The 25,639-nt window shown below is 42.3% G+C and overlaps 1 protein-coding gene across 1 annotated transcript in view; it reads left to right on the top strand.

Annotated features, from left to right (window-relative positions):
• stxbp1b (syntaxin binding protein 1b) overlaps positions 1 to 25,639 on the top strand; it is a 77,102-nt gene that overhangs the window by 50,400 nt on the left and 1,063 nt on the right. The window contains exons 14-19 of the mRNA XM_058636511.1: positions 1,224 to 1,362; positions 2,017 to 2,126; positions 2,878 to 2,979; positions 10,791 to 10,876; positions 12,330 to 12,484; positions 13,842 to 13,976. Of these exons, the coding sequence (XP_058492494.1) occupies positions 1,224 to 1,362; positions 2,017 to 2,126; positions 2,878 to 2,979; positions 10,791 to 10,876; positions 12,330 to 12,484; positions 13,842 to 13,969 (720 nt within the window). The 3' untranslated portion in view covers positions 13,970 to 13,976. The remainder of the gene's footprint in view (positions 1 to 1,223; positions 1,363 to 2,016; positions 2,127 to 2,877; positions 2,980 to 10,790; positions 10,877 to 12,329; positions 12,485 to 13,841; positions 13,977 to 25,639) is intronic.

The following is a 25,639-nucleotide window of genomic DNA, read 5'->3' on the forward strand; positions in this document are numbered from 1 at the left end:
CGCTCCTCGAGCTGAGCTGTTTCTAGCTCTGATAAAATGTGAGAGGGGAATCTACAGGTGGATGAGCGAGATGAGCGTCCAGACCTGGAGTTGGAGCTCCTCCGAGATGAGCATGTTTTTCGGCTATGCGAACTCTGGGTGGAGGGAGCCTGTTGTGTGGTGTGGGTTTGTCCCTCTGACGGGAGATTTGCAACCACATAGTCACTCAGGTAAGCTGGGAGGTGTCGCTCTCTCTGCGAAGCACGTTGGGGTGCTGGCTCAGTCTGGGCATCTGTATGATCCATACCTTGGTTATTACTCTAATCCGGCTCGAAGGACCATAAAAAGGAGAGAAGGGCGTTCTCCAGGAATTAACTGGTTGTTGATAGAGCGGCAAGGTGTATGGGGTGTGTCCCCGTTAAAAGACACGGATGCAGATGTCCAGTTTAGTGTTGGATTTATTGAAGTGTGTGTGTGTGTGTTCTCTGATAAAGATGAAAATAGCAATCAGTACAGAACACCATGAATAATATTATAACACAATATTATAACCATAAACATAAAGGACTGTATCCAGTAATCAATAATATGATAAACATTCATTGTACACAATTACCTCACACGAGGCACAAAGCAACCACAGTGAGAGTTAGCTGAACATCATCAACAGCATTAACAATATTCACAGGTAGACAATACACATTAGCACAACATAGCATCCTGGATAGTGACACATCATAAGCTCACCTCTGGCATTTACGCACAATAAACCCAGGATGTACAGGCGAAAGTTGAGAAACAAACGAGGGAAGATCATGAGCCATCCACCGCTATATCAGGAGGAAAAACGAAACCTAGACAGTACGGCATCTCACACACACGTGTGGTGCGTTCAATAGCGTCGGAATGGCTATGGTGCGTTCATGAGTGTCGGACATATGAAAAGTCACCAAGAATACAATACAACTGAACAGTAAAACTCCTAAACAACATGGGCTTTCCAACAGTACCTATTTTACACATTTAATGTATTAATATTAATTAAGTGTATTGTTAGAAACACAAAAATAAGAATAACTATAGGCCCAGTATGACAGACTCGTCCTGTGCACAGCAAATCTGTACGACACTACAAGGCATGCAGTCAACCATATTACATGTCCTAGGTACTGGGTTAAAAAAAAAAAAAAATAGCTACTGGGATGCATGTTGACTATTGCCTTATCTGTCTTTTACTGTTGAAGGATTTGGCAATGGGCACAGATCCAGAAGGAGAGAAAATCAAGGATCCCATGCGGCTCATTGTCCCTATTCTACTAGATGCCAACGTCAGTATCTCTGACAAGATCCGCATCATCCTGCTCTACATCTTCCTTAAGAATGGTTAGTTACCTGCACACATACAGAGATTAGTGTGCTCACAAACACACACACACACACACACACACACACACCCTGCTACATTATAAAATAAATTCAAACTGATACAGTTACCTTTTCTTAATGTGGTTGTTAAAGATTATTGTAGAAACTGTTCCTATTATACAAATGAATGTCAGAATCATTACTGTTTACAATATTATAGAGAGAAGAGAAACCCAACAGTTCACACAATGAACAAGCACTAGGTATCAGTGAAGAGAAAAAAACTCCCTTTTAGCAGGAAGGAATCTCTGACAGAACCAGACTCAAAAATGTGAAGCCATCTGCTTTGGCTGGTTGTGGTGAAAGAAACAGACAGACAGGACAGAGGAGAGGTGGGGGACAGAAAAGGGGGAGAGAAAGTAAAAGAGGGATGCAAATAGAGACAGAAGAGAGAGAGCAGATATATAACAGTTGTGTCAGGTTTTAATTATCAAAACTCATTTTTGGTGACTATCTTGGTTCTTTTAAAAACATTATTTTTGTATGTTAATGTACTTGTGAATTCTGGTTTCAGATCATATTATTTGCATGGTGATTGTCCGTTTTTTGTGTTGGCATCATATTGGTAACTATGAATAATTATGTGTGTGTGTGTGTGTGTGTGTGTGTCAGGAGTGACAGAGGAGAACCTTTGTAAGCTCCTTCAGCATGCCAACATCCCACCAGAGGACAGTGACATCATTTCCAACATGGCTCACATGGGGTTAGCTGTTGTCTCTGAGGTGAGCTGTCCTGACCTGTAACCTCAGTGTCTCATTAATAAAAGCTTTACACTCTTTCACCTTGGACAAAGCAGATCCCTCTCCTCAGTGGAGACGCATTCACTTCTCTAGTTTAAAATCCTGCATTCGCCATTCAACAGTTAGCTAGCAATGTATTAGATATAGGCACAACTGGCTTTTAAAGGGCATTTAAGAGGCTATATGTAAAATATGATTGCTGAGATTGCTGGAGCAAATCTTGACTGATATATATTGCTAAGCCATCCCGGCCTATCAGAGACCAGAATACAACAGCAGCTCATCAGAGAGAATATTAATAATGGGGAATACAGAATAACAAAATGAGAGCGACAGCACTGTTAAAATAAAGGCCTGTGCTAAATTAGAAATGATTGCATTGCCTGTGTCACCCCTCATGTATGTTTGTGCCCTTATATGTTTTCTTGAAAAAAACTTACTAATAGAGCAGCTCCTTCTGGTGAAAGACCATTCACTGTGTCATGCCCTGTTGCTGGTCACTCAGCACAAGTATGAGACTGTCACAGCATGTTTTTAGCCAATTTTAACTCGAACACGTTCGCTTAGATCAAAGGGATTTTCATAAAAATGGAAATGGGGGTTCAGATAAGCATTATTCCCTCAACTAAGTAGCAAGCACAAAGAATTGTATATATTATAAATATACAATACTCTGACATCTGGCTTGACGTGGACACGTGACACACAGATCACTATGATGTTTTTTTCACAGGGTACCGCCAAGAAGGTCAAGAAACCGGATCGTAAAGAAAGAGTCAGTGAGCAGACCTACCAACTCTCCAGGTGGACTCCTCTGGTCAAGGATCTCATTGAGGTGATTCTCTTGTGACAGTATGATTACACAGTATTGTTGGTGATAGTGCTGTTGTTGTTTTTTACTACTGTAGATCGATCTAGAGCTGATACTTTAAATGTTTCTCAAAGTACTACAATCTTTCATCAAGGTGTCACCTTTTTTTAAAGGAATCATAATTTCAACTAGTACCACGAGCAGTAAGTTGCTGTGTGTCCACGCCTCCTCGAGCTCGAACCTGTTCAGAACCGCGCACGGTACTAGTTATTTTCAGTACCAGACCTAGCCCCACTCGACCGGGAGGTAGGCCCCCAGTGAGCACAGCCCCCACCCCCGACGAGGTAGGGCCCGTACCCAGGCCACCGCGGCATCCCCCACAACAATTACATTACATTACATGTCATTTAGCAGACGCTTTCATCCAAAGCAACTTCCAATAATTGCATTTAAACATTTGGGTACAAATAAGAGCTAGAAGTAAGTAAGAGCTTCAAATAAGCCAAACTAGTGCTAGTCATAAGTGCGATGTATAAGCAAGTTTTTTTTTTTGTTTTTTTTTTGTCGTCGTCGTCTTAGGTAGTCAAGGTAGAAATGTGTTTTTAGTCGCGGCGGAAGAAGTGGAGGCTTTCCACTGTCTGGATGTTGATGGGGAGCTCGTTCCACCATTTGGGAGCTAGGACAGTGAACAGTCTCGTGTTCTGCGAATGCCTCTGCGATCCTCTCAGTGAGGGGGCAGCAAGCCGGTTTGCTGATGCAGAGTGGAGTGGGCGGGCTGGGGTGTAGGTTTTGATCATGTCCTGGATTTAGGCTGGACCAGATCCGTTTGTAGCATGGAATGCAAGCACTAGAGTCTTGAAGCGGATGCGAGCAGCTACAGGAAGCCATTGAAGGGAGCGGAGGAGCGGTGTAGTGTGGGAGAATTTTGGTAAGTTGAAGACCAGTCGAGCTGCTGCATTCTGGATGAGTTGCAGTGGTCAGATTGGCACACGCAGGGAGACTAGCCAGGAGGGAGTTGCAGTAGTCCAAGCGTGAGATGACAAGAGCCTGGACCAGAACCTGTGCCACCTTCTGGGTTAGAAGAGGTCGTATCCTTCTGATGTTATGCAACATGTACTGTATCTGCAAGATCGAGCTGTTGCAGCAATGTTGGCAGTGAGGGAGAGATGGTCATCAAGTGTCACACCCAGGTTCCTTGCGGTATGAGAAGGAGCTACCACAGAGTTGTCGAGTGTGATGGTAAGATCTACATGTGTGTTGGAGCTGGGAAAAGAGGGAATGAGTTGGGTGTCATCGGCGTAGCTGTGATAGGAAAAACCATGAGAGAGAATAACAGAACCAAGAGAGTTGGTGTATAGAGAGAAGAGGAGAGGGCCCAAGACAGAACCCTGAGGGACCCCAGTAGCTAGAGGACAGGGTTCCGACACAGATCCTCTCCAGGTTACTCTGTATGTTCGGTTTTGAAGATAGGACAAGAGTAGGGTAAGTGCAGAGCCTGAGACACCTCGTTCTCAGGCTCTCAGGGAGGAAGTAAGGATCTGGTGGTTAACTGTGTCAAACACTGCAGAAAGGTCCAAGAGGATGAGCACAGAGGAGAGAGAGGCAGCCCTGGTAGTGTGGAGTTGCTCAGTGACAACAAGAAGTGCAGTTTCGGTCGAGTGACCTGCTTTAAAACCAGACTGATGAGGATCAAGAAGGTTGTTTTGGTGAAGGTAGGAGGAGAGTTGATTGAAGATAGCACGCTCCAGAGTTTTGGAAAGAAAAGGAAGAAGAGAGACAGGTCTGTAGTTATTTACTTCAGATGAGTCAAGGGTGGGTTTTTTAAGGAGGGGGGTCACTCTGGCCTCTTTAAGAGGGTCAGGAAAGCAACCAGATGATAGATCCCCAGGGGCAGTCCTTTCAACCCGATTAAACTTTGAAAACTTTGAACATTAATAAATAAATCCAGTAGATACCTAGCTAACCAACTTAAATTAAACAAAACTAATGTGTGTGTAGCGGCAGAGTCGAATGATTTAAACCAGATTGGTGATGGTTGAGTGGGGATCATTGACAAAAGGTAATTGATTTTTGGTAAGATCATCATTTTTATGGTGGTAACTCTTCCCATAAGTGATATGGGTAAGGAGTGGGTAGGAGGTCATCCTCTATTGATTTAAGTAGTGGAGTATAGTTTAATTGTGCAAGATCTGACTGCCTGGAGGAGAAATTTATTAAGAAGCCCTCAATAAATCAAAATGATAAAACCGTAATTAAACCCCCCCCCCACAATTATTTTACCCCTCCCGTTACTTCATCTAATCCATCACTAATTTCACATAATAGCACAATCATTGCACGTCTCCGTAATGTACACCTAGGTAAAATCACGGTAAGAATATCTTGTTGTTATTTTTGTTACTTTTTTCCTCTTATGTGTTTTTCATGTTTAGATTTTTAGGTTTTTCTATGTTCATGTATTTTTGGAAGATGTTATGTCTAGTGCTGCCAAGCCATTAATCGGATCGGATAATTTTTCGGATCAGCAAAAAAAGTCTGGCACAATCTTTTCGCTGAAGTGGGTGCGTGACGGCGCATCGTCGTAACGTGGCTCAAGCACTTTCAGCATGTGTTTAAAGCCCTCGTTTTGCACAACCGAATATGGCCTCATGTCTGCACCTATAAACACACCGATAGCGTTTGTGATGGCTTTAGCCCGGTCTGATTGTGCAACAAGGGGCTGCTTAAATGCCGCAGTGATAAGCGGTTGTTGAGCAGCCTTCGTTATCACTCCTGTCAGTGAAACACCGGGGTAATGTCGCTTCAAATGCGTGGCCATGCCTGAGTGTTTCCACTGTCATATGGCTTTCTTGTGCCACAGTGCCGACACACCGTCACGGTTTTATCTACTAACTTATCATCATTATATTTGACAGGGAAGCCAAAATGCTCCCATACAGGGGATTTAAATGACGCGGGGCGTTCAAGCACCTCCGTTCCTCCGCGGAGGGACCATGCTGTGTGTGGACTGAACATGCGCACAACTTTTTTTTTTTTCATAAATCAATCCGCGGATCACGTGTGTGCCGAACCCAAGATATTGATCCGAACGGATCACGGATCAATGATGATCCGTTGCACCACTATTATGTATTCTGTAATTAATAACCACATCAAGCCCGCCCACTTCGCTCTGCATCGGCAAACCGGCTCGCTGCCCCCTCACTGAGAGGATCGCAGAGGCACTTACAGAACTCGAGACTGTTCACTGTCCTCGCTCCCAAATGGTGGAACGAGCTCCCCATTGACATCCGGACAGCGGAAAGCCTCCACATCTTCCGCCGCCGACTAAAAACACATTTCTTCCGACTCTACCTCGACTAAGACGATAACGACGACGAAAAAAAAAAAAAAAAAAAAAAAAAAAAAAAAATCGCACTTATGACTAGCACTTCATAGTTTGATTTACTTGAAGCTCTTACTTACTTCTAGCTCTTATTTGTACCCAAATGTTTAAATGCACTTATTGTAAGTCGCTTTGGATAAAAGCGTCTGCTAAATGACATGTAATGTAATGTAATGTAAAACGAGGTCCCTGCATACAACGGCACAAACGCATGCACTCTCTCTCCCTCTCACACACACATACATACACACACATCCCAAGCACGTAAACTCACGCACATACGTACATTCACATACAGGCTGTAGTTTTGCTTACACAGGTTATCAGATAGACAGACGCACGCACACACATATAATACACACACGCACACATCACAAGCGCGTAGACACATACACACACATCCACATACAGGCTGTAGTCTCGCACATAGGCTGTCAGACAGGCACACACACATACACATGCATACACGTGCACACACACACCCTATCCTAGGCACGTGCATATCTGCGCACAGAGAATACACACAGGTTACACTAGATAAATAGATATTTAATATCTATTAATCAGTTAATCAGATGATTACACTAAAAAACATAAACATGAAAAACACATAAATAACCAACCAAACCAAAACCAACAAGATATTCTTATAGTGATTTTACCTACGTGTTCATTACAGAGATGTGCAATGATTGTGTTATTGTGTGAAATTAGTGACGGATTAGATGAGGGAACGGGAAGGGGAAAATAATTTTAGTGCGGGTTTAATTATGGGTTTAAAAAATAAAGTTCTGTACTGTCGCTGCATCTTCTTAGTTTTAATCAGATTTTCCCTCATAAACTGTAGTTTAACAATTGTGTCCTTTATGTGATTATGTTCTTCTCTGAGGCGCCTCGTTTCCTCAGTGAGGGTTTTAACTGATCCTTTCAGTGAATTATTTTCAGCTGCGAGGACACCTGTTACTGCCTGAACTCTAGACATTCTCGCAGTGATTGAAATTCTTTGTGCAAGACCTCTACCAGAGAAAATCAAGCATCAAAGGTGTCCAGCTTCGCATTTATGGAGTTAAGGATCTCCATAAATTCACTCTCGGTGGATGAAGCTGCTCCAGGGGAATCCTCCGGGCGACTGCGCTTGGAGGAGGGGGTAACCGCTGGTTGTTTTGGTTTCCCCATGACAAGTCGTTGAAAATACTCGTCGTACTTCCTGGCATCCCACAGTGTCCATGGGACTTTCTGTAGAGCTGTCATAGCTGCAGTTTGTTCTTTGGTAAAAAAAAAAAAAGAAAAAGATTTAGAAAGGCTCTAAGGTACCAGCTGGATTGTTCTTTCAGTGTGCAATGCAAACATTAAATCTATCATTAGTATATATCATGTTATTTGCCAATTGGCTGCACACTGACATGATTGCATAAATGGACCCAAGTCTTTCCAGTTATCTGATGTGTGTTTTGTGAGTGTGATATGTGGGGCGGAATGGTACATGAGCTGAGCTGGTGTGAGAGATTGATTTAGCAGTGATTGATTTTATCTGTGTTTGTGAAAGTTCATCAACTCTCTGTCTCAACCAACCTTCCTCATATGGCATATGAGAGGTACTATGCAGGTCCTCTGGTGTCATGAGGTCTGTTGCATCTTTCAAAACTTTCTCCCTTGCTTTAAGATACTCAAATATTGGTGTTATGCCATTGGGGGCTTCTTGTTTGAGTTTCTTGTCCCTCTTGTCAGGACTCAAGGCGATAAACAAAACATCACTCTCAAGGAGGCTAAACTACAGATAAAGTAATAGGTTCTAAGTAACAAAATTTATCAACAAAAAAACTTACTTGAAACGAGGAACACAAAATCAGAACCAGGGCAAAGAGCAAAAAACAAGGCTATGGTGTGGTCATGGACAAGGGCTGGACGTGACATGAACGATGACACTCTGGCAATAGACAATGGGAGATGCAAACACTAAATACACGTGGGGGTGGGTTTGAGTGGTTTCGACTAGATATAATCAGGCTTGCCTCGACTCTCAGGAAGAGAGTCCAGGGTTGGACTTGATCACAATGGTCACAAGCTATGGGTAGTGACTGAAAGAACAAGATTGCGGACACAAGCAGCCGAAATGTGTTTCTTCCACAGGGTGTCTGGGCTCTCCCTTAGAGATAAGGTGAGAAGGTATGTCATCTGGGAGGGGCTCAGAGTAGAGCCGCTGCTTCTCTGCATTGAAAGAGTCAGATGAGATGGCTTGGGCATCTGGTGAGGATGCCTCTTGGACACCTCCCTGGTGAGGGCATGTCCCACTGGGAGGAGGCCCCGGGGAAGACCCAGGACTTGCTAGAGAGACTATGTCTCTTGGCTGGCCGGGGAATCCATGGGATTCCTCCAAAAAAGCTGGACGAAGTGACTGGGGAGAGGGAAGTCTGTGCGTCTCTGCTCAAGCTACTACCCCTGCGACCTAACTTCGGATAAGCACTAGAAGGTGGATGGATGGATGGATGGAGATCTGGGGTGTGGTGAACAAAGGAGTAAGAGGTGATTATGTTTGTGAACAACAGGTTGTGTAACCCAGGGCATGGTACTGTTAAAAAGCAGCACTGCACCAGAGACATAGAGCTGTAGCTGTTAGCCGTTAGCCTTCATCCATACTATCTGCTATAGGAGTTCTCACAGTTCTCACAGTTCTCACAGTTCTCTGTGTTATCAGCTAACACCACAACAACCTGTAAACTATTACACACTGTGGTTTCACAGCTACGGACAGCACACCAGGCCGCTCTTCAAGTGCTTAGAAGATTCTGACATCTTGGGAATTGCTGTGTCCAGTCCAATCCAATCCAACTTTATTTGTAAAGTACTTTAAAACAACCACAGTGGAGGCAGTTGGAGGAACACCTCCAACAGAGCAACCTGGTGGGAGGTGTGGAGAGGCCTGAAGACCAGCTCAGGCCACAGCAGTGGTGGCAGATCTGTAAATTGGATCCAGTGACAGGGAGGGGGCCAACGAACTGAACTTGTTCCTTAACAGGTTTGACTATGCACCCAACTCCTCCCACACTCAACACCCATGTTTGTTCACACCTCGTGGTCCAGCAGAAGTTCAGAGAGATCATCGCAGTTAAAGAAGAACAAGGCCAGGACCTTGCAAGCCCACACACTGTGGATGCAATGAGCAATTCCTTCAGCAGAAGAATGCTGCACCCACGGTGTTGAAAGGATTGCTTCCGTCAGTCCTTCATCCCCACCACCACCATCAGACTCTTAAACACTAGCTCCAGTCTAAAAAAACATGCTACTTCTCCATCCATCTCTCTGTCTCTCTTTAACACACACTCATAGAATGCCCACATCTAGTAATCTCTGTCTCTTTCTTTAGATGGTGTAAATACAGTATAGATAAAAAAACGTTTTTGTTTATTACTCGTGTACTACATTTTTGTTATTGTACTACAATTTTGTTGTAATTTATTTATTTATTTTTCTATTTCTATTCGATTGCATTGTCCTTTAACTGCTGCAACATGTGAGTTTTCCCAGTGTGGGATCAATAAAATCTAATCTGATCTAATCTAAGAAGTCCACTGTGATGTGGGACCAAGGCCAGCTTTTAATGGGCAGGGGATGGAGCAGGCCAGCTAGAGAGCAGTGAGAGGCCTTACCCCGGGCCAGGTGACACATCTCTGGTCATGGAGGGCCACCAGAACCAACAATTCACAATTACCAATATCATAGTTTATATTAGTGGGTGTTAATTTACAGGAATAGAATGCACAAGGATGGAGCTTCTGATCCTCAGGATTCCTCTGTGATAGCATGGCAACGATGCCACTGTCGGAGGCGTCAACCTCCACTACGAACTGGAGTGTGGGATCAGGATGAGTTAGAACGGGCCGTGGTGAAAAGCTCCTTGAGTGTGTGAAAGGCGGCCTCCGCCTCAGATGTCCATTTAAAGTGCAACAAGGTAGAGTCTGGCAGGGTCTGGTTTCAGTTTACCCACAGCAACAATTTAACCTAGGAAGCTGACAGACGGGACATGAAATTCAAATTTTTCAGCTTTGACCTATAGCTTGTTCTCTCATAATCTCTGCAATACCAGACAGACAGAATGCTGAATGTATTCCTCAAGACTATGGGAAAAGATCAAGAAATTGTCTAGATAGACAAAAACAAACTGGTTCGACGTATCTCTCAATACATCATCGATTAATGCTTGGAAAAAACGCTGGTCCATTGGTCAACCCGAATGGCATTAGGGTAGTGGGGTCTGAGAGGTGGTAAGGAATGTGCTTTATTTTTGCTAAATACTTTACCCAAGTTGTGATAGATGAGGGAACAAGGCAGAGATCGGGGGGTGAAGGATCAGTGAAAAATATTTGAAATGTTTATACTAATGTCCTTTCAGAATGAGGCTTTATATGGTGTGTGATCAATAATATAAATGAGACTGTTTCGTTTCCCACAGGATGCTATTGAAGATAAACTTGACCTCAAACAGTACCCTTACATTTCCCAACGACAAGCATCTGCCAAAGCCAGTGCTCCATCAAGGTGTGTAAATCAAATCAAATATTTTTTATCTGTATAGCACCAAATCATATATTTATTTATTTGAATCAGGGACAATGCACATTTATGAACATTTCTGTAAAAGTGCCAGTTTGAGCTGCAAAGCTAGTTTTCAACTGTAGTCCCTGGGCAAAGGTGTGGAGATGCCAATAAAAGACATGTACATTAGTAAATAATAATAATAATAAAAAAGTAAAAATTAGTACATTTCATAAATATCAACAGCACAACAGACAAAGTGACAAATTACCTTCAACAAGTGTGACATACAGAGACATCCATGTTTGTCATGTGCTTATCTTCTAATGAGTGCAATGTTGGTTAAATTTAAGCCAGATTTTCAGTTGATTTTTAAAAAGTGTTATATGTAGAGTTCCCGTATAGCGTGGGGGATACTGTTGTGTGTGACTGCCTCTAACAGAGAGAACAGATTGTCCAAACACAGTCCTTCTATAGGGCACCTCACAGCACCAACAGCAGACTTTTCACTATATTTTCACTTAGTGGTGGCAGTGCGAGTCCATGAAGTATTTTATATATTGAACAAGCAAATTTGAAATATTTGAAATTCTCAAAACTCAAGAGATGATAAGTGATGAGTGATAAGCGATGATGATATGAGATTGGTTTTCTTGCAAAGATTTGTGTGATCCTTTTATATAGTGATTCAAGTTATCTCAAGTTATTTTATACAGTTAATTGAACGTTACAGAGACAAAGAGAAGCCAACAGTTCACACAATGAGCAAAAACTTGGCAGCAGTGGAGTGAAAAAAAACCTTTAACAGGAATGAATCTCTGACAAAACCAGATTCAGATATGTGCAGCCATCTGCCTCAGCCAGGTATGAATGTTTAACAGTTGTACTTACTAGACATACTTTCAGACTAGTTGTTTCAAAGACAATAATAATACTTATTGTGAGAGAGATCTATAGACCAGAATCAGATCAAGTGCTGAAGTGATCTGTACAGAACTTTTGTCTACTGAGGTTTTTTTTCATCTTTACTGTGTTCACAATTCTTGTAAAGAACTTCATAGTTTTCTTTTTTTTACAGTGTACATTTAATTCTGTTATCCCATTAACCAATTCCTTCATTGTCAGCTACTTTATACTCCACATGAGGGTCACAGGGCTGCTGGTGCCAATCCCAGCTGACACAGGGCAAAATGTGGGGTACACGCCATTCCATTGCAGGGCCATCATATAGAGACGAACAACCATTCACTCACACACTCACACCTATTGTCAATTTTGAGTGTCCAGAGAAATATTAAGTAACACAATATATTACTGCAGCACGTATTTTGTATTTTATGAGACATTTTTATAATTTTAAAATGTAAAATCTTATAAATCCAAATGAGTGATAGACTACTGACTCACTACCATTCAGTGTTTTACTTAAATACTTTCTATTTTTCTCACCATCCAGTGCTCGCTATGGTAACTGGCACAAGAACAGAGGTCCCACAGAGATGAAGACAGGACCCAGGATCATCATCTTTATCATTGGAGGGATGACATATAGTGAGATGCGCTGTGTGTATGAGGTCACCCAGGCCAATGGAAAGTGGGAGGCCCTAATTGGTGAGTTCAGCACAGAAGCAAAACTTTTAAGCACGTACACTTACCTACCCACTGGCCTGTTTAACTCATTCTGTCACAAGGAACCATGGTGTAATTTTGGACAGCACTTTTAAACTGGAGAAATAGATGAGCTCCAGGCTTTCTCCAATTACGACTGTAATTCTTTCTACATTGGCCTCGATCAATCGGCTCTCCAACACCATTAAATTGATAATTTTAACCTTTAACTACGTCATTATACTTTTCAGCTTACTTTTGCCTGTCAGTTGCCTGTTTTGCCTGTTTGACTGTCAGTTTAAAGCTTGAAGCAAACGGGCCATCGGTATTCATGAAATCTACTAGCGCACGTTAGTAGCATACTCCCATCATGCCTTTCGCTGTTCATGGATGCGCCGAGCAAGTCGAGAATGCAGTTGGCTCATTCACATAACCGAGAGGTATTATGGGCGTAACACTACTGCGCATGCTCTATGGGTTCTTACATGATCTATATCCAGCCTCTGGTCACATGCATGCGCTTTGATGAAGTCTTATAACACCCTTGTAGGCAGGCACTCCTGTGATTGGCTATCAAGGAGTGAGATATCTGATTGGCTGCAGACAATCCTCATGTCACAAAAAAATGCATTTGTGACATGTAACAACTTACAAATATATATTTGATGAAATACATTTCTGAAAACAAGAAATATTTGTGTTTGCATCACAAATATGTTTATAAATCTAACTTTTTACATGTGGGTTTTTTGTATTTATTTTTGGAATATTTTTATGTGCATTGAAAATGTTTTTGTGTTTTGAATCACATATATATATATGTATATATATATGTAAATCCCCAAATATATTTGCAAATCCTTTTTGTGCATTTCTTCTTGTCTGTGTGCATTTATTACTTTTGTGACTGTTCTGGCTCCACAGTATAATCCCTGTAAAAAAACATTTTATAGCAGCTTGAATTGACATATGTTTCACATTATGAAGCATCAGTATATTTTGAAGATATATGGCTGTGCATTTGCCAACTCTCACTAATTCACTCTTTTAGACTAATTTTATTTCTTCATTAATACATATTATGATGAATACATAAATGAACAGTTAATTAACAAAATTTCAAAGATAAAGCCGAAGAGAGGGGAACATTATAAATGTTGTAAATGTGGTTGTCGTACCATCAAGAATATTATTATGGGTGTATTCATTTATATTTTCTGTGCAAGGCTGGACCATGCTTTACTGTAATCACATTTACTGTGAGATTTAATATCTATTTCACAAACAAACTTAAATTTTAATTTCAATTTCAAAAAACCTTATTTGTCCCCTGGGGGACAACATCTTTTGTCCCCTGTAGGTTCCACACATGTTCTCACCCCACCTAAATACCTAAAGGAACTCCAGCACCCAGATTTCCTGGATCCCACAGCTGCAGTAGAAGGCACAGAGGAGCAACCTGCAGAAAAAACAACATTTGGAAGTTAATACACAGGTCAGAATGTGATTCATGTATCCCTGTGTTAATCCACCTACCCGGTGACTAACTTCAGTCCCACTGATCCCAGTAGTATTTTTTGTTGGGATAGTTACTTCCAAACAAATGCTGCCTTTGTGAAGTGACTGACTCTGCTCATTGTGTTTCATAGTGTGTATTGAAGGAATTACATCAGTGTTTAGAGTAATTTGTCTTGTTGACAGAGTTAATGTTAAAGAAATCATCAATGTATTCATTGCAAGCTATTGCATGCAAGATAACTCGCACTTGTGGGGGTTGGGGGTGATAGAGAAAAATCCTCCTCAGTGGACTTCATATCCTGGTGTCATGTATCAACTTTTAACCTGATTGGTTGGGCAGCTGCACATTAATTAATTAATTAACTAATAATTCCTACAATTACAATAGGTCCTCACATCAGGCAGTAAGTTAAATATCTTACGGAAGAAGGCTGTGTCATAAAAATTTGGACCATATACATTGAGGAGTGTGACATGAGTAAATGTAGCCAGTTACCAAGATAAATCGGCCATTTGGATCACTCACAGTAGAGACATGCTTATACGGAACCATTTTACGGATCAAAATTGCCACTCCCCGAGCTTTACTGGAGAATGTGGACTGAAAAATCTGGTTGGCCCAGCTACATCTAAGCAGCTTTTCCTTTGTGGGTCTGATATGCATTTCTTGTAAATACACTATATCTGCAGACAGAGCTAACACCTTAGCTCTCTTGAACACATGCCCCAGCACACGCACATTCCAACTAGTAAAAGTGAGGCCCCCACCTAACACAGGTAAACTAGGATGCATATCTAATTGGGAGAGTAGCAGTCACCCTCCAACCCCGTCCCACTTTCCCAAACAAAGTGATTGTAAACCCCACATACTCACTTAGGAGTTGCCGGACCATACAGGAACCACTAAACGGCAACTAAGTTAACACAGGGATCCCTGCTCCAGGGGTCGCGTTAACCGAATATTTTCCGTCATCGACCATTTTTTTAAAACGGTGACGGAAAAATCTGAGAGCCATCCGTCATTTTGACAGATTGCAATTCACACCCCTAAAAACTATGTTGATAAAATAGGTGAAAAAAGATGGATAGATGCAGATGAATGACAAACTCAGCCCTTGGCCTCAGCGGAGCGAGGAAGCGGCAGTAAGGAGGTTAGGCGAGTTCAGTGGGAGCGGGAGTTCTCCTGGCTGAGGAGGGCGGATAGAAAAATGTTGTGCGACAAAATAAAGATTCCCATCGGAGAATCTGAGCATAATTTCTGACCTGAACACCGTACTCAATGCATCTCGCTATCCTTGTAGTGCTGACAGCGTGTTAAAGAGCTATGGACAGGAGGCTTTGGAGCGCGTCTGTGACCGGTGCAGCTGATCCACTGGTGCAGAAGGAGCGCATGTTGCGGGATTTCCTACCAAAATATACATATATATACAGTACATATATCCACACAAGCACACATATACCTGTAACCAGTCATGAAAATGTCTCGGCCGGTGTACAAGCAAAGTAAAAGTTACATACCATAGTATGCTATGTCGGTGGATGGGAAATTAGTGTTCAAGCCAAAGTTTCAGCAAAATTCTCCACATCCTTCGGGGAAGAAAATACCTTGTCGGAGGTGCCGTGGGTGACACGCAATCGAGCCGGGTAGATGAAGCCGCTCCTCACACCTGTATCTCGGAGTCGTTAGCTCTGCTAACTGCGGGAGTGGTTGACTGTCAGTCTTATTTGAGGCTTTCTCCTGCAGCTTCCCTTTTCAGCTTTAGTTTTTGTCATCCTGAGGATTCCAGATGGAGATATATATGCTATAACACTGGAAAATTGATTAAAATATTGGGTAGATGACGAAATATCTCAAATGTGTAGAGGAGCCCTAAAAAACCACGTCTCCTCCTCCCCGCTATTGGCAACAAAGACAATGGCAACACAAAATGTCCATGGGCACTTCTTCACAACACTGCATGTGGGATGTTAGTCCTAATTGCCCCTCTTTGGACCCAGAGGTGTTTTTCTGCTTCTGGGACATTGTTCGGAACTTCTATCAGTGAATTTAGACTAGTTATTGGGGTCCAGTCTGCACACAAAACGAAAAAAGCCTTGTTCTTTCAAGAAAGCTGCATTAACGTGAATCTCACCGTATCCATTAGCACTATCTGTATAAATGGTGGTACTTTTTCCTGCAGCTAATTTGTATGCTGCTGTCAGCAGTGGCGGAGCTAGACTTCTATCTTTTGGGTGGCCTGGGGGGGCAAGGCTATATCAGGGGGACCAATGAATTGCAATCTGAGTTTCTTAATGTTAAAATGTACATACGAAGCACACAGTAGATCAGATTTGTGTGTATAATTTGCAGTTTATTAACAATGTACAAAATGTAAAACACAACAATTTTTCAATAATGACATCATTTTTACAAAAATTATAAAATGCTCTCTCTCTGGTACTCACTCACACTCACACACACACACACACACAAGCTGGACACAGCTGGCTCCGGGTCTGGCTCTTCTGGCTCACCAACATCTTCATCAGAATCAGAGGCTTCTGTGTCCTCCTTCGATGGAACTACATTGTATACTGAACTGAGCATGTGATTGTGACTGCGACTGCTTCTGTAGATGCTCTGACCTGGTGATGAGGGGCTTTGTTGTGCCTCACATTCTCTCTCCTGACTACTCCCAGGATGGAAGCTGCAAGGACTGCTGATCTCAGACCTCAGTTCTGTCTGTCTGCGTCATCTTTGCCTGACTTGCTTCTCTTTAAGAAGAAGTCATGTATCTTGTCCCCCTGTCTTTTCATTCTCAACTGACCATATGAAAAAATAAGCCAGTCTTGTTACTCCTAGCATCACTTATAATTGCACAATGTTATTAAATCCCCACTTCACTCCTAACAAAGGTCAGGAGACATAGCCACTGTAGATGTAAGTTTAATATTCAAACTTTTCAGCTAGTTGACAGGCTGACTACCATCTCCACGTTACGTTTTTAATAGATTTTATTTTGAGATTTAGGTATTGTATACAAACATATCAGTAACGTATACCAACAGTATAGAGACATAACAAAGGGCAAGACGTGAAGGATAAACACAGCATGAAACAGCTAGCTGGCTGATTGTTTGCTAGTTTCATTCCTCTAAAGTCATCGGAGAAACATAAATGCATCCTAAGCAGCAACCCGAATTAAATGTAACGTTAGCCGTTAATGCGGAGCGGCCGTTGGAAGCTGACACTGGTCATCTGTAGACGCCATGAGATGTAACTTAATGGTAACGTTGTTAACTTTATACGCGTGACACCACCGTAACACCTACTTTAGAATGAGGATTTCACTGTCCATGAAGTCTATTTATCCTACCTCTCTTCTTCTTTTCCGTCGTGTCGTGTGTTGATCCTCTGTCCTGTTCTCCTGGCTCAACGCACTCCAGCAAAGATAAACGGTCCTCTTCTTCTGTGGCGATTCCTCTTCTTCTCCTAATAAATGTGGATTACAACTTGTTGTGGTACATAGCGCCAACTAGTGTACAGGAGGGACTTAGCAGTCAATAGGCGTCACTGATTTGAAAATGCAACTGGCTCCTTTTGACAAGACGTGCGGTACCGTGATATGTCAATCATCTGGCGGGGCACCTGGGGGGTCCAATCAGATTTCAGGGGGGTCCAGGGGTCCAGTGCTACCCTGGCCCCCCCTCTAGCTCCACCTCTGGCTGTCAGAGCCTTTATATCTGCCAACCGACAGAACAAGGTAGATCTAATCTTACTGATTGTAACTTAGTAAATATATCATTTGGGTTCAGCTCCATATTCAGCTCTCATGCCTGTTTCTCCTCGCAAACATGATCCATCTACAAGTAGAGTCAAATCTGATGGTATTGGTTGATTATGTAGATCTTTCATAAAATGTGTCAGTCATGTGGTTTTCCTTCTGTTGGTAACATTATTCTTGTGGCTGGATATATGTTGTTACATCGTTGGATCGTTAGCTTAGATCTACTTGACTTTGGTCTTTGTCTTATAACATAGTAAAGTGGAGCCTGTTCGTTGTATGATGTGACCCATTCTTGGTGTAGAAAAGAATAGGGCGATGTTAGTTTCATCCAATAAACTTGTGCTTCTTTTGGTCTTGTTTTTATTAGAGGGGTTGTATTTACTGTTCTTAGAGACACCAATGTCATGACTTATGTGTTTTCACTGTCTGAGACATCAAAGTAAATTCCATCTGGTTAGCACATTATCTTTGCTCCAATATGACATAGAATGTCTCTTCCTAGTAGATTGAATGGTGTATCTGATGAGTACAATAAAGGTGCATAGATTGTTTTTCCAGCAATTTCTAGTGGAACTGGTTCTGTTAGTGGTATTATTTGTGTTTTCCCAGAGAAACCAATAGTTTGAATCTTCGATGCAGAGAGGGGAATCTCGGCTCTATCTTTTCCAATACATGAGTAGGAGGCTCCTGTATTTTCTTCAAAGGCTGTGATCCACTTGTCAGCTCCTTCTGTTACTTGTGTGAGGCATGTTATCAGCACCATGTCCATGAAGCTCCAGGGTACGTATTTAATTTTAGATACTTTATTAATCCCCTTAGGGAAATTATTCTCTGCATTTTGACCCATCCTAGAATTAGGAGCAGTGGGCTGCCACACTGAGTAGCGCCCGGGGAGCAACGGGGGTTGGGTACCTTGCTCAGGGGTACCCCAGCCCTTTCGGCCAGGTGGGGACTTGAACTGGTGACCTTCTGGTTACAAGCCAAGTTCCCTTTCCACTTGGCCACATGCTGCCCGTAAAGTATTTATCTGGTTGGCATGGTCTTTTAGAAGCAATTAATGGACATGTTGTGCTCTTTCCCTGCCTCACTTGTTGCATCCTCATCATCATTGTGGTTTTGTCGATTGCTTCTGCCTTGTGACATTATCTTGCTTGGTTCAGGTTGCATTGTTCGAAAGTCCAAATCAACTTCCATTTTTATTTCTGCTGGACTGCTTCTTCCATGTGAGTTGGCTCTTTGGTGGTTGTCCTCATCTTCTTGGAGTGACTGCTTGAGTCGTCTTATGCAGTCCTCCAGTTTTTTGGGCATGCAGTGGTGGGCTCCAATTGTTCTCACACATTATCATCCCACGCTTGCTTGTTTATTCTTTGTTGTTCTTCCTCATTTTCCTGTCTGTCTTGTCCTCTACTGCGTGGACTGGTTTCATACTTTCTGTGAGTGCCTTTATATTGCTCTCATTGTAGGGACCTTTCACTGTTGTGTTGAGGAGATGCATGGAAATCTTCTTCTCCCTGTCAGATGTGTGTTATGCCTATTATACACTGTCCCACTTCGTGTCTTACTAACTGTGATGCTGTCATTTTTCCCTTATCTGTTCTCAGTTCTTGGTTCACCAATGGGCTGTGATTCAAGTTCGGGCAGGAATCCCCCAGTTCTTCCTCGTCTGTGTCGTATTCACCTAGTAAATGTTCACTTCTCTCCTGCTCTTCTCCTCTGAAACTTTTTTTTTCACTTTTCACGTCATTAATATAGTTTTATTTATATATCTTTGCTTTATTTTAATAATATTACAACACTTAAAATAATATTTAGTGCTGTCAGCGCTAATGTGTTAATTTTGGAGACAAATTGAAATAATTTAACGTGTTAAAAAAATTAATGACGTTAATGATTCGACATTCATTCCATAATTTTATATAAATGAATATCTTTTCTAAGCTAAACTTTTACACATATTTTATAAACAACATTTACTTTGTATGTTTTTACAAGGGCCCCCTTTTTTTTTTCTGAGCTTCAGTAGCCCATTCCCGTAGGCTATTTTCTTGACTTCCTGCTGTTTTGGATCCTCTATTTTAGCTATATCACCACCGTGGTGATTCTGGCTTCCTACCAGTTAGGTATTTTCTGCGTCCAAATTACCCCAGAGAGGGCACAGTAACCTTTAACCAGACCGTACTTCGACCTCTTGACCTCCTGTCCCAGTAGTAGAGTTCTTTTCTCTGAAAATTACAATCCGACCCGCGGGTCTTTAAGCCCGAACCAGGGGTGGACTGGCCATCGGGAGTACCCGGGAGTTTTCCCGGTGGGCCGATCGATTTTGTTTTTTTTTATTATTATTATTTTGCTGCGCCTTGTCTTGAAAACTACGGTAACTCTCCCAGGCCTGGGCCGGGATATATATATATCTATATATTTATATTTATATATCTATATATATATAGATATATAAATATATGTATACAATTTCACTTAGAAATGCTACATGTCTGAGACCCTGATGTCATTGTTGTTACCTCTAACAAGGAGGTGGTGTATTTGGCTATGTTTTTCTGTTTGTGTACAGAGAGGGTTCTCTTGCTTTTGGGAGCTTGTTACTTCTAGTTCATCTGTGTACGTGCATCAGTGCAGCAACCCACAGGCTACAGTCTATGGGTCAACTTTAGCCTGCTGGGAAAAGACAAGTGGAGAGCTGGAGAAACGCCAAATTGCAAGTGACAAAATAAATGTTATCTTTCTCGGTCCATCTTAATAGTCTTGCTTGTTTTCCACAGGAGGGCGATGCTAAACAGAATATATAAGAGAATATAAAATGGTGAAGTGCGTTAATTGTAATTATAGAACTGTCAAATTCTGGACAAAATTTAAAGTTAATGACGTGACTGTTTTAATGCCACAGCTCAAGAAATGTAATGCTAGTAAGATCGTCCTTTATTAGTCCCACAGTGAGGAAATTTACAGTTAAGCTACGAAAGTAGCGAGAGCTGCTGCAACAGGCTGCCACATGGGAGACGCCTGCAGCCTGTCGGCTGTGTCTTTGTTAACAGTTTCCAAAATAGGGTAGCATGTGGTAGTATCACGAGACTGCGTGACTCTTGTGCAAAATCAAACATGGTGGCGCACATCTAGCCCAAACATCTCCACATCGCCTACTAATTTCAAGTTAAGTGGGAAAAAAGAAAAAATACTTCACATTTCCTTTCTTAGCGGGAAAGGGCAAAAAGGGGAGACTGGAGGATCTGGAGGATTTCATTGAGTATTTTCAGCGACTCGTCATGGGGAAACCAAACAAAACACCGACAACCGTCCAATCGCAGTCGCCTGGAGTTTTCCCTGGTAGAAGTCTTGCACAAAGAATTCCAATCGCTGTGAGAATCCCTGGAGTTTAGTCAGCAACATGTGTCCCTGCCTGAAAATTACTCCCTGAAAGGATCGGTAAAAACCCAAACAAGGCGTCTCAAAGAGGAATATAATCACATAAAGGACACAATTACTGATCTGAAGGCCCGCAGTATGAGGGACAATCTGGTTTTCTCAGGGATCCCAGAAAAAAAACAGGAAGAGGAAGAACAGGAAAAAAGAGGATACAGAAGCGACAGTATGGAACTTCATAGGGAAACAGCTGAAACTTCCGGCAGACACAGTCAAAAAGAACTCTTTCCACTGGGCGCACTGCCTGGGAGGAAAACGACTGGAACTTCCAATTGTTGTCATGTTTGAACACTTAACAAAAGGAGTTGGTCAAGAGCCGAGGCAGGGAGCTTCGGGAAACGGACTTCAGCTCCGAAAGAGATCCTGGAGCAGGAGACTGTTCCATTAACAGACAGTTATACCAGGACAAAGAGGTAACTCCCTGGCTCTATCAAACACACAAAAAGCAAACATATCTCCCCTCAATAAACCCAAACGATCTATCCATAATTAAACCTTCACTGAAATTATTTTCCCCCTCTCATTACCTCATTAATTCTGTCACTAATTTCACATAATAATACTTTCAATGCATGTCTCCATAGTGTACCCTTCGGTAAAATCACAGTAAGAATATCTTGTTGGTTTTGGTTGGTTGATTCTTGTTGGTTTATTCCCCTATGTGTTTTTCATGTTTATGTTTTTCTATGTTCATGTACTATTGGAATCTTCTCTGTCATTAATTACGTATAATTAATGACTACATCAATATGTTTTTATTATTTGACCATGGGCACCAAGTGCACCATGCTTATTGTGGCCCTGTTGCTGTGTTTTTTTTTTACACTTTTCGACTATGTCTGCTCTCTAGCTCTATTGTTTACAGTAGGGATCAACTGTTAGCGCTCCACTATACTGTACATCTGTGCTGCCCGAGGAGCGACCTGATTTTCTCCATGGGCTGAGGAGGAGGCGACGGGGGTGTCGTGCTGGAGCCCAGCGCCGTGCGAGAAGGAGATGCTTTAGACCTGTTCTCCCGTCCATTATTATGGGAAATTTAAGATCTCTTCCAAATAAGATGGACGAGTTAGCGGCGCTGGCACGGTATGAGAGGGATCCTTTCAATGCAGCATCATGCTGGTGACGGAGACATGCCTCACTGGGTTATCCCAGCACGGTCACCGTGCCGGACAGATTCCAGCTGATACAGGCAGACAGGACGGTGGAGAGCAGTAAGAGGAAAGGAGGGGGGCTGGCAGTGTTTGAATGATAGATGGTGTAACTCTGGGCACATGACTATTAAAGAACAACACTGCTGCAAGGACTTGGAACTGATAGCGGTTTGCATGGGGAAAACTAAGGAACTGGTGGTGAATTTCCGCAGGAGACGGCATTCTCATCCAACACTGGTGAACATCCAGGAAATAGATGGTAATATCATATTACCATATATAACACCTCAAATAAACTGGACTGGTCTGATCATGCTGCTGCACTTTACAAGAAGAGTCAGAGCCGACTCTACCTGTTGATGGGACTAAGGTCTTTTGGAGTGCAGGAATAACTCCTTAAGACCTTCTCTGACTTCAGTAGTATCTCCGCTGTGGACAGGAACAGGCTGGACAAACTGATTAAAAAAGACAGCTCTGTCCCCTTGAGCCAGTGGAGGTTGTGGGAGAGAGGAGAATGACTACCAAGCTATCATCTGTTAATTTCCCCGAGGGAACCTCCCAAAGGGATTAATAAAGTCGTCTGTCTGTCTGTCATCTCTGATGGACAATCCCTCCCACCCCCTACAGGACACCATCACTCCTTCATTAACAGACTGAAACATCCTACATTACATTACACATTTAGCAGACACTTTTATCCAAAGCGACTTACAGGGGAATTGAGTACAACCTGCCAGGGATGGAGTTGAACTTGTGACCATGATGTCTCTGTATATAAATATGAATATACATTTCGTAAAAATGAAAAACAAGAAAGGTAATATACTTAAAGGGGACATATTATGCAAAAATCAACTTTTTAATCATTTTAAAGCCCACATAGACCGGAAGCTCCAATTAACGCTGCGTTTGTGTGTGTATCTGCGTCATTACCTCGTTTATGAAACCCTAAAGTTTCAGAACAAACAGTTCAGCCACTGCTGAGAAAATAGTGTTGTATTGTTTTCCTGGGCTCTGCGAAGCGGATCGGTACTTCCTTAATTTGATTTCGTCATCAGAAATCCTCACCACTCATCTCACCACCATAGCGCCTCCCGGTGCGGGCACTAGTCCTGGCACATCCGGTTGCGTTCATTCAACCGCAGAAGAAGAAGAACTACTCTTGTTGTAGCTGCTGAGATGCAGATCATCCACCGTGCCAGAGGGGGAGCTGTGTATCTGAGAGCTGGCCTATCTATTATGTCACTTCCAGGTACCTGGCCAATCACAGGACAGTGGGAAAGCTCTCGTTGGCTGGCAATCACAACACAGTCCACATTCTGGGGGTGTGGTTTTGGTCTGAAACAGCGCGGCTGACGAGAGCGTCAGTGAGGAGATATTTTGATCGGCTCGTTTGCAGCGATTAGGAGGTTTTTAATCATGAAAACAAGTTAATATATGTAAGTAGACCTCCATAACTAACATATATGTGTGATACAAGCATTCTATGTCGCCTTTAATACTTATATTTGGGACTCCGGAGGCCCTACCAGTCGCCAAAGTGTGGAAAAAGAATACTCAGCCGTGTTTTTGTGGTCCCAATTAGTGTAAGTATAGACGATAAAACACACGATGTTGAATTCCCTGCGCTTATGACAGCAGCATGCGCATTTCACCGCGAATGTTACCGCCCATGTAAGTTTACTTCGAGAGCTCCACCTTGTCCCTGCGAGAGTGCAGGCGAGGGAGCAAGAGCGGTATTATGGCGATCAGCGGTGCTGAAGTGTTTTTAACTGATTTACAGTTCGGCAGTGTTCGGCTCGATCCTTATGTAGGACGTCTCTTCCTGTGACGCCACTCTCGCTGTTTTCCGCGCACGCTGCCATGTTGATATTGTCAGAGAACTACTGGAGGGAGGGGGGGAGAAATGGAACAGGACCTGAGCGAGTGAGCGCTGTAAAGAGGACAAATCAGAAACCCCCTGGAAGAAGTGGGTGTGTGTTTGCCTGTGTCTTATTTGCATGTAAAGGGACCATGCACAAAACCGAGCGTTCTGAAAGGGGCGGGTTTAGCAGGGTTATTGAACTGCTATGGTGCTTCATCCTTATGGTATTTTGACCAAAGCATGTTGTAGGGGAGGAAATATCTACTACCAAGTAACAATCTCTCCCCAAGAAGTATTCTGTCTTTCCGGCGTTAGGAAAGACAGAATCCTCACCCTGTTGATGCTACGTTAATGATGTCCCATGTGTTGTTTGTCATTGTTTATCTTTTTGTGGTGCATGGTGGCTCTGTGGGAGCACCCCTTACTTAAGTTGTAAAAGTACAATGACAATAAAGACTATTCTATTCTATTCTATTCTATTCTATTCTATATCACATAGTAAATATAATAGACTACTGCACAATCAATAAACTTAAAGCAGCAGTGGTTTCACTCGATGGAGAAAAAGCATTTGATAGAGTAAACTGGAAATTGCTTCTTGTTACAATGCAAAAATTTGGATTCAGAGAAAATGTAATTTTCTGGATCGAAATCTTATACAGTTCACCCAGTGCCTATGTCAGGACAAATGATCAAACTTCTCCAAGCTTCACCCTCCAGAGAGGCACCAGACAAGGTTGTCCACTCTCTCCTTCACTGTTTGCCATCTTTAGTGAACCACTTGCAGCTGCAATTCATGCAAACAAAATGGTATTCAAACAAAAAAACGCATCACAAAATAATCCTCTATGCCTATGATGTATTATGTTTCCTTCAGATCTCTTTCTGAAACCATTACATTTATTAATGCATTTTAATATATTTTCAGCCATATGAGATTACTCAATAAATTGAACAAAATTGATTATCCTACCAATCAACTATGGCTTCAAATCATCACCATCCAGTCCTCTCCAATCAAGAAACATTAGATATCTGGGTACACATTTTTCTTCCAGGATGTCAGATCTAATACAATATAAAAAAAGATGATTTTCTTCCTTGTCTATTTGTATGTGGGAAGTGATTAGTACGCATGTGAGAGATACATATTAATTATGAGTGATCAGCCAAACTAACACAAACAAACCAAAAGGTAATTGGAAATGGGATAATTTTTGGGGTGTGTGTGCGCGCTGCACCACCTCCATACGTACGAACAATAACATTGACAATAAATCCCCAGTAAGTTGCTACTCCAGAAACATTTTCAAGGTTGGCAGGTCTGCACGTTACAAAGTGACCAGTGAGGTCGGTTTTACACTGATGTGTGAAAGATGGGGGCTCTTGAGAGACTGATTTTTTATAGCACATGTGGTCTCAATCC

Source organism: Solea solea, chromosome 8 (genome assembly GCF_958295425.1).
Source record: "Solea solea chromosome 8, fSolSol10.1, whole genome shotgun sequence".
Classification (NCBI taxonomy): Eukaryota; Metazoa; Chordata; class Actinopteri; order Pleuronectiformes; family Soleidae; genus Solea; species Solea solea.